General features: G+C 45.5%; 1 protein-coding gene across 1 annotated transcript in view; it reads right to left on the bottom strand.

The window, feature by feature from the left end:
- Positions 1-1,657: 1,657 nt before the first annotated feature.
- The window catches only part of PPP2R5A (protein phosphatase 2 regulatory subunit B'alpha), a 37,402-nt gene continuing 28,847 nt past the window's right edge, over positions 1,658-10,212 (bottom strand). The window contains exons 7-13 of the mRNA XM_088532048.1: positions 9,943-10,051; positions 8,159-8,212; positions 4,878-4,928; positions 3,796-3,915; positions 3,566-3,693; positions 2,773-2,874; positions 1,658-2,166 (exon numbers count right to left, since the gene is read on the bottom strand). Of these exons, the coding sequence (XP_088388174.1) occupies positions 2,034-2,166; positions 2,773-2,874; positions 3,566-3,693; positions 3,796-3,915; positions 4,878-4,928; positions 8,159-8,212; positions 9,943-10,051 (697 nt within the window). The 3' untranslated portion in view covers positions 1,658-2,033. The remainder of the gene's footprint in view (positions 2,167-2,772; positions 2,875-3,565; positions 3,694-3,795; positions 3,916-4,877; positions 4,929-8,158; positions 8,213-9,942; positions 10,052-10,212) is intronic.

Genomic DNA, 10,212 nt, shown 5'->3' with positions numbered 1-10,212 from the left:
GTCTTTTTCCCCTACTGCTTATTCTTATGTTCCTATTTGTAAAATTTGAACAACTTTGAATCCAATTAATTACAAATGCCAGTAATTTGTCTCTACCTCAGCAAGGTGCGTGTTGCAGACCCTGACTTTGGCAGAGCCACTCTTTCCTTAGTGTTGTAGGACAGCTGTGACTGCTCTTGGCTGAAGCTCAGGTTGGCCCCCTTAACAGCCCTAGGTTGAAGTCTTGCTTCAGGAAGCACCATGAAAAGTATTTAAGTATTTCCACCCCCACCCCAGCTCCAGCTTTTGGGAAGGCATCGGCCTTCAGGAGCTGGTTACACCCTCCTCAGAAGGTGACTTGTAAGAGTAGCAACAACCCCAAAACTGCCTGGGAACAGCCTGGGCTATGCAGGTGTGAGGCCCTGGTTGAACAGGAAAGTGGAAAAGTTCTTCAGCCTCTGCTGTGCCAGGTATGGCCCTAGAAAGGTGTTTGTGCAAGGGGAAACGTGCAGGGCACAGGAAAGGCCCTGGAGCCCATGCCAGGGGGGTGAGGGGAAAAATGCCCCTCAGAAGTAGCTGAAGCTTCTGCTGAAGCCCCGCAGAAGTAGCTGAAGGGTCCAGACTATCCAGGCAGCACCCCCACCTGGGTACTGCTGCTTTGAAGATAAATGACTCCTGGATCAGCAACGGGCTCTTAAAGAGCTTCTCTTGTTTAACCTCTCCAGGGAGGGTTAGAGAAGAAAGGGAGCCCCTCAGAGACAAGGGCTGAAGTAATAACAGAAGTAATTAAAAAAAAATGTATTAAAAAAAAAAAAACCACTGTAATGTAGACTTCTCCCTGGTACCTGGGTTAAGTCAGTAAAACAGTCAAGCAACAGGCAAAAGAAACTTGAGGACAGGATCTCAGCAAAACCTGCCACCCTCAGTCACCAAAACTTAGACCTCAGGGCCCTGCGGCTTTCACTGCTGTCAGCTAGTGACAAACTATGGGTTATTTAAATAAGTGTGGTACAACTAACGCTTTGTTTCTAAGAGCCATTCGACTTCTCTTGGTCTTTATAAACACAAAGATGTGATATACAGCACTAAATACAAACATAAAGACTTTATTGAATGCTGCTCAATTCCCCAAAGGTCTTTCAATACAAAAGTTTTCCACACAACTGCAATTTAAAGAGATTGGAATGGTACTCTGATAAAAGATGTGAAAAATACTTGATCAAGTAAAACAGACAAGACTTCTATAATCAACTTTCCACCTCCAAGGAGCAGACTGCATTTTCTTTCAATAAAACAAGGAACTACTTGTGGACAGTCTTCCCACCTTACCACGTAAGCCTGGCTGCCCCAGGCCCTGCCGGCAGCGGCCACACTCGGCCTTGGCACACGACGAATGTCACGGCCAGGCTCACGTGGGGCAGGAGCAGGACCAGGCGCCCGCCCCAGCGTGGGGCAGACGCACAGGCCACCCTCGGAACTCACCCCTTCCATGTTTTGCCTCACTCTACCATGAGCTGTTTGCAAAGCTAAATTCAATCTGGAGTCCGAGACCACCGGCAAGCCACGTTCCTTTCGGCGTTGCGAGGGGCACATAGCAGATGTCTCAAGTTCCTGGTAACGTACCTTAGTTTTATTTGAGAAAATACAGCACAACTAGAAGCCTCTTCTATAGTCTTAACCAAGGTATGCAGCGCTGTGAAAAGCACGTATAAAACAAGGAAAAAAATGTACAGAGCAAACTATACCACCTATGTGCAACACAATCAAAAATTCAAGTCATAGTTCTCACCACTCCCATAATTATTTCACTCATTAAAGGTAATTCAGTTCTATGAAACGTTGGAAGTGACAATATATCAATAATTAGACAAAATTTACAATATGCTGTGGTAATGACATCACTTAACTGCTGAACTTAAATCTTTTTCATTTACATTTTGCCAGAGAAAAAGTCGGCTGTTCCTATTATACTGATGAGGTTTATTTTGCAAGTTTTTCTATATTTCAAAAGGGTAGGAAAAAGTACATCTGTTGTGTAGAGGTTGTCATTTTGTTTATTTGGCACTTGAGTTGTGTGCATTCAGCACGTTGTGAGTGCTGTTCTGTTTTTCTGCCAAGGCCTTCTTCAGCTTCAGCTCCTCTAGCTTTCTCCACAGCTCCTCACGTTCCAATTCCTTCTTCTTCTCTCTGCAAAAAGAGTGAAATACCAAATTTCAGATGTGCTTTAAGAGCAATGTATAGATGCAGATGCCTAAAAACTGATTAATATCCAGTAAGCCCTCAGGCTTCTCATGCCCAAAGCTATTCTTTGAGGCAAAGGATGAAGGTACCACTTGAAAAGCTCCATTGCAGCTTCGTCTTTATTCACTGATGACTGCAAGGCTCAGGAGGTTCTTTTTTGCAAGCAAACAAATGGAGAAACCGAGCGCCATGGGAGGAAGAGCAGAGCTGGCGGGAGGAGGCCGAGCAGGGGTCTGGGCTGGCCTGGGACAAGCTGCTGTCGCCTGCGCAGCGCTCAGGCTCAGCAGGATGAAGAGGAGGCTTCGGGCGAGCTGCTCCCCAGCCCAGGCCTCCCGCAGCGCCGGGAGCGCCTGGCAGCAGCTGCCGGGCTGCCCTCCCGCACAGAGGAGCTTCCCGACTCGGCAGGGCCCGGAGCCCCCGCGGCTCCGCTCCCTCCGCACTGCCCACGGGCCCAGGAGCTTCCCACGGGCAGCGCGGGGCAAGTCTGCTCCTCTTCAGGGGGAGCATCTCAGGCACACGCTTAGCAGCATCGTTTGGACGAGGTGTCAGTACCTTTGCCTCTCTGCTTTGTAGGAGCTGGTGAGCTCATCGAAGAGCTTGCCGTTCATCTCCATCAGTGTCTTCAGCACGTTGTACACGAGTGCCACGATGGTGCTAGGGCAGGAGGAGCACACCAGCAGGTTACTCAACACAAAAGTCTCTGGTGAACAAGTGTCCAATTTCCTTTTTGGACTCAGAACTTTGTTTTTAAGATGCTGCTCTAAGGTCAATGAGTTCTTGGAGCAAAATTATTTACGGTTACTTTCTCTGTAAATAAAATACTTTTTTTTTTTTTTTTTTAATGGCTCTATAACCATAAGCTTCTGACTCTAGCACTCACCAGGGCATAAGCATTACCGTGGCTGTATAATAAAAGCCATTCAGCTATGTTAACATTTACAAAACTGAGTTTTCACAGCAGTTTTATAATACCTGAAATACTTTGAGTCCATAAAGCTTCTGGTCATCAACTCCAAGATTGGGCAGAAGAACAGAGCAGAGGACTGACAGACACGTGGTTTAAGATGGGGTTTATGGACTCTACCAGAAGTGTTTATGGATAGCACAGTTTTGCTGCACATGCACCTCTAGAGAATTCAATTAAGCTACAGCACCAGATAAGGATTTCAGTTTTTTTTGTTTGCTTTCTTACTGTAAATGAGACTGCCTGTTTTGTACAGTTGTCCATATATTATAGCTGTCTACTATTTCCATTCCTATTCCATCATCTCCTTATGATCCAACCATGAAAGAGCAGAGTAATACAGTTGATTCTGATAGCACGGGAAGAGTTAACATTACATACGGATTCCAGTGTTCTTTGGAGATCTTGTATAAACTGCCAAACATAATTGGTAGAATTTTATCAATGTTCTCCTCAATCAAACTAAGAATATATTCATTATTCCAGAAGTACAATGCTCTTTCTGCAACCTGAAATACAAAGTTTAGAGGTCAAAGTTTAGGGGTCAAAAAAGATAAAATAAGTTACTACAAGTTATTTTTATGCTTAATTTATTTATTTATTTTTTTTACCTGAAAATGTGAACTTGATACACACTTGGATATTTGCTTAAATAGAGGCTCTTCTACTTTTTTGAATTGTGTTGGTTCTATTACATCTAGGATTTCTTCAATTTCACCTAAGAACATTACCTGTTTATATAAAAAAAGCACATCAAAAAGCATGAGAACATTTTGCATTGCCAACACAAACAAAATACAGCTTGCACGTTAGTCCCAAATCCTGCCAAGAGCAGAGTGTGTTACCACGTTCTACGAGACAGCCACAGCTCAATTCTCCCACAACCTGAAAGAAGGGTCGCTTTTATCCACCACATTCAAGCTCCCATCTTGGATTTCTCTTGGATAGTTGCTCTCAAAGCTTCAACCCTGCTGCTTTGTCTGATTTTTTTTGTTAATAGTTTAAAAATGCTAAAACCTTTTTGTTTCTTCAAGAGAGGCTGCAAAGGCTGTTGTTAGTGGCGATCTCCAAAGCGGGTTCTAGTGGTAGGTTGTTAACTTCAGCTTTAAATGACCGGCAGCAGCGGGGGCAGCGTGCAGGGTTCAGCCCTGCTCACGCAAGGGGGGTCTCATGCTAAGGGGCCCCTCTTCTAAAGGGCAGCCAGGGAGGTGGCGTCTGCTGGCATCAAGCTCCCATCTTTCATTGTATAGGAGACAATCAGAAAAATGAATTTCCTGAGGTCATTTAAAGTTACATTTACACAGAAGAAACATTTGCACTGAAGTAGAATTTCATACGATAGCTCATGCACCAGCTCCACAGCTGTCCTGGTATTCCAGTATCAAATGCAGCACGTTGCAGACCGACTGCCTCTGAGCTGGTACTTATCTACTAAAGGACTTTTCATCTGGAAGAAGTTATTTCTCTCTGAGAGATCTGAAATAACACGCAACTTTTAACATAGCTTTAAGAGACCAGCAGCACAGTAAGTGGTAGATACAGAACCAATGTTGCACTGAGTGGCAGGACAAACATCAGCACCCCAGGAATTTGAGAACTGCAGGAACTCCAATAGATCCCCTGAGAAATGCAGCAGAGATGAAGTATGTGAACCTGCTGCTCTAACGTTTTATAAAGCAGAAACAAAACCAACCTCTTTCTGACTGCAAGTTTTTGGCCAAAATTTCAGCAGTCCTCTGATTACCTATATTAAAAAAAAAAAAAAAAACCACAAGTTAAACCAGAAAGTTTGTATTCAGTATTTGGTAAGATTCATTTAAAAATAAAATTAAATACCAATTTGCTTCTCCTTATCCTAAAGGCAATACAGCTAAATATAGGTCCATTCACTGAAAAATAAGACTTTAAATGAGACCAGGCAGTATTTATCTTACTTATTCATCTTGTATTATTTCAGAATAATACACATGCTATTGCTTTAAGAAGTCTTCACGCTGCACTCCCCTCCAGTACCCATATTAACTGATGGGACAACATCGAAGCTTCACAAATGTGCATTTAACTCCCCTGTAGCTCCACTTTCCCAGAATATCTTTTACACGGGCTATGCCACCAGGGCTCTACGGAGGGCCATGGACTCAATCACCTTTTCTCTTCTAGAATTTGCAGTGGCAAAGACTGGAAACCGGGAAATAAAGATGCAAGTTCACAGAGAAAGTTGGTTTCCAGAGGAGGTGCAGGAATAATCTCATGTGAGGTTGGAGAACACCCCAGGTGCTCCCAGGAGCAGGCGACACAGCAAGTAGGAGACCGGAGGCCCATGTCCCCCAGACAAACACCCAACGCAGCGTCCCAGCGACCAGGTCGGTGCTGGCCGCGAGAGGCGCCCGCCCGCCCGCGCGGCCAGAGGCGGGAGCGTCTCCGCGCGGACAGTTCCCCCTGCGGACAGGCCTCACCCCCGCGCGGGCTCGGGCCGCCCGGACGCGGCTCCTCCTGCCTCCCTGGTGTTTGGTTTTACGCCACCGGCAGCCCTTGCTCTGCAGGGCTGGGCATCGCCCCGTGTGGAACGGAGCGGCCGAGGAAACGCCGGCCACTCACGGCAGTCCTAGGCTCAAACCCACGAGAAGCAAGTTCGTGTTTGTATCCACTTGGTTCCCAGCTAGTTAACAGATGCTGGATGTGTGACACGGTTACCCACTACTGAGATTTCGTCTCCTTACAGAACCCCCACAAGCATTTACAAGTGTAACACCCCATTCTGCCAACCGTTTCTCTTCCTCCAAAACAAGGGAAGAAATCCCCAAAAATTCAGCCAAGCACCTTTACTCAGGAAAGGCAGCTAGAACCTACCACGCACCCTTAGCTGGAAGGCAGGTGAATCTAGAAGCATAGCAGAGTGCAAACAGAAGAGCACAAACCTCTCCAAGACACCTACCTAATCCTTGCTCTTTACTGACCATACAATTTCCACCTTGACCACACTTCCATATTAAAACACCCATGTACAGTTGTGCTCAAGAGTTTTATTCCCCGCAATACTCGTGTGCCTGCACAGCTCCGGCTGTTGTTCCTACACGAAACCCCTGGGCTTTTATCGCTCCTCCCTGCGCGACTCCACACGCCCCCGCGCCGCGCTGCAGCGCCCAGGCGCCGGCTGCTCCTCGCGCGCAGGCCCCGCCGCGGCAGGGCCGGCCAGGCGCCCTCGCGTCTCCTCTGCAGAGGTCCCTGTGAGCTGAGGCTCTCGCCACCCGCTCCACGTGCCCCAGCACCGACCCCGAGCGACGGCTCCTGCCAGAAAGATACACACGTGGTGCTCAGCAGCCTCCTTCCTAAGGGGGGGCTTAAAATACTCCGTGACCTACAGCCAAAACGTCCTTCCCTCGAAACAACAACAAAAAACCCTCTAAATACTATTTCATCAGCTGCCCTATCAAATTTTGACATTTACAGTTCAAGCATTTCAGAAAGTTTCTTAAAGCTTCACTTCTTGCCCTCTCAACTTTTAGTCATCCCTTATAGGGCCCACGACCAAGGTGAGCAGAGGCAGCGATTCTGCAGTCACTTCTTGTATCTGCTCCACTCTGAACTCACTTTTCTGACCAGAGCGTGACCAAAAATGTCTGCAGTGATGGCCCAGGGGAGGTCTCAGGACAAGGTACCAGGGCATCCGTAGCTAAGGGAGAATCATAGAATGCTTAGGGTTGGAAGGGACCTCTAGAGATCATCTAGTCCAACCCCCCTACATACGCAGGGACACCTAGAGCACGTGGCACAGGAGGGAGGCACAGGGAGCCCTGACTTCCCGCTTAAAAGTCTGAGTTGGATTTGGTGGGATGCAAATTCATATCAGGAAGTTCTGATTTTGTCACTTCGACAAAAAAATTCTTACAGGTCTTTATGTTATATTGTCCATTTGCTGTTCACATCCTACCCAATAAAAGCAATTCACTCTCCAGTTTTAATGAAACTGGAAAACCGATACAGTTAAATCCTCATCTAAATCCCTAGAAGTTTTGTGGAAATCAGTAGCTGGAGAGCGAATCCCGCCCTGGAGACCTGCGCTGGGACAGGGACACTCCGCGGGAAGGAAGCGCCTCGAGCAGCCGGCACAAACCCACACAGGGCAGCCCGGTTGCACCATCCAAGTCTGCCTGGTGAAAATTTACAAGTTGTTTCCACAAAACTATTTTTTTCCCTAAGAAAAACTGCAAAACCTCTTGATTTTTTCCATCAAAACCAAAATAAAGTACTTAAAATTCAATACAGCCTTAACTGAAAGTTTTACAACTATTAAACTACAAAGGGTTTTTGTCCTAGCTGGCCTGGCCAGCTCCCATCCCCAGGAGCTGCCCTGAGCCTGCATTTCTCTTTGGGGACTCTGCAATGAACAGCACAAGCCCCTGCGCAGCCCAACTGCCAACAGCCATCGCAGGAGATGCGGCCTGCAAAGGCCACCGGAGCCCGAAGCACCTCTGTTAAACACACCAAGAGGCGCTGACATCGCTGAAGAGACAGGGCAGAAATACATCTGGAATTCCAAAGTTCTAAATAAAGTAGGGTTGCTCTTGTCAGCTTGTATTTTGGGACTGTTTATTTCCCTGAAGCTTCATCTAGTGGTTAGGTACAAGCCAGGAGCATCAAAAATATGAAGTTTCAGGTCCTAGTAGGAAGGAACACTGCAGGTAAAGACTTTTTCATATGAGATGATCCGCATCATCTCAGCGGTTCCAGTTTTTATTTAAATCTGTGCTCCATGTCAGTCATGGATTAAGAAGATAACAGTACTTGGAAAAGCCAGATTTCTCCAACACTTGTCCTTGACTTGTTAAAAAAAATACACACTACTTTTCACCCCAAATGCCTACAGATCATAATGCACGCTGCAGTTAGTGCTGCCCTAGGGTTCTAATGAGCTGCACTGAAACTGGAAGTTCAGATTAAAAGCAGAAAAACATTCAATTCAAAAATACTTACAGGCTCTGTTAAGGTTGTGTCTTTTTCCAGGAACTGTACAACACAATAGGCCAGCTAAAATGCAAGTCATATACAGCTTTTTAGTTTAAACAGACACTGAGTGGATATTATAGCATAACTAAGTACCACAAATTCTAATTTCAAGCATTTCAAACTGGAAAAAAATAACATCCCGAGGCAGCTATTTTAAATTATTCCCCCCCGCCCAAAAAAAAAAAAAAAAAGGAGGCAGCCCCAAGCGTTTCCCGAATGTTTGGAAGTGTGGAAACAAGGAGCTAGGGAGCTGAGCCACCTGCCTCTGCCCAGGACAGAAACCACACCAGAACCCCATTCCTCAGGTGGCTACAATCCCAGATTCCCCTAGCATCGGCTTCAGCAAACTGAGACCATTTGCATGCCTTACATATATTTCCATACTTGAACATTTGAATTTAAGTATTATCTTTCCATTTTAATCTCTTCTACCAAACCAGATCATTATGGTGCTGCAATTACAACACGTCTATTTTTTTTTTTTTAAACACTCAGATAAGGATACGTGTGGACTAAAAATGGTGTCACACGAAAAATAGGAGCACCGTTACAGTATTATTGTACCGTACATGAACTATTTAAACAAACTCAAACCAGCTCCAGGGCCCTGCCTCAAGGCAGCCCGAGCGGGCGCTGCTGCAGCAGAGCACCTGGCTGCTCCCGGCTGCAGGACGGGACCGGTGCTGCTCCGCTTCTTGGGGCAACGTGAAGCAGGAAACAAGGGCTGCTCTTTCATTTCCAGGTGGTGTTTTCTATACTTCTGACACCTGGGCCTGACGCATTGCGAAGGGGTGGATGAACAACCCGCTCCAGGAGCTGCGTGCTGCTCTCGGCAGAGCTGGCGGCACTGCCGGCTCCCGGGCGCCAGGGAAGCTTCCCGCAGGAGCAGGCGCTGCCCTCGGCCTCCCCGACGAGGCAGCAACGCGCCACGAGGACAAGGCGCTTCGTTAAAAGGGCTGCCACGAGAATCAGGAATTAACGGAGCTCTTGACTTGATCCCGTTTGTAGGCTGCAGAGTTATCATGACTCCACTTTAATTAGAAACCCATTTCTTTCCCCGTATCTTCTGTTCGTATGATATTAGTGAGCTGGCTAAAGTTAACAAAGCAATTTTTTAATGAAATATAGCAAATTACTTGTTCATTTGCATAAAATGTAGTCAAAACTCAAGTCCCACTCTGCCTGGAAAGGATGCATGTTATTCAAACAACTGTTGAGTGCCTGTGCTAAATACAAGAACAGAAGTGAACCAAGGAACCGTTCCATTCTGGCAGGATGTCATGGAGCTGCATAATTCCTAGCTGATCCAACAAGATATTGGATTTCTGCCTTCAATTTGTCTATTTTACTTATGTTTTTGGATATAGGATTTTTTTTTTTTTTAAAGACGAAAGAAAGCATTTCCGAAGTAAGCGTGCGACCAAACTCAACGTTCCTTATACACAGCATTTAGTTTGCCTAAGGAAGTGATAACAGAACAAGGCCTTGAGGTTATGTTTTAGGCTTAAATGTGACAGTCTAGGCAACCAAAAACAACTTCCCATTTTAGTTGACATGACCAACTGCCACATTCTTTCACTTTTGAAATTTACAAGACACTATCTTAGAATTAGTATTTACCTAAGATCCCAATGAAATATTCAGTGATTACATTAAGTATTTTGGAATACAGACATTAACACACACTAATTTTCATTAGTTTCAAATGTAAACACACAAAAAAAAAATCTTGAAAATATGTAAAGACTTACCTGTGCGTGAAACAAAGCTAATCCCTTTGCAGTATGCATGGGAATCAGAACTTTCATGAGGAACTGTTTGTGCTCTGCTTTCAGTGGCAGTGCAAAACCATTGATAATACTGAAAACACGAACAGGCAGAATTTATTTTTATATAAATATATTTAAAAAGTTCTTCCCAATAGATCAAGAAATACCGTAAATTAAAGCAACATTCAATTTCTAGTTCATTTTCAAAATCTAGTAATTGCAGGGCCGCACACAAAAGCAGCTTTATACAGG

This window comes from Tinamus guttatus, unplaced genomic scaffold, assembly GCF_059628265.1.
Source record: "Tinamus guttatus ecotype Peru unplaced genomic scaffold, ASM5962826v1 Tinamus_guttatus_pri_ptg000033l, whole genome shotgun sequence".
NCBI classification, from domain to species: Eukaryota; Metazoa; Chordata; class Aves; order Tinamiformes; family Tinamidae; genus Tinamus; species Tinamus guttatus.
The sequence above is the reverse complement of the archived record's forward strand: the minus strand, read 5'-3'. Positions and strand labels throughout refer to the sequence as shown.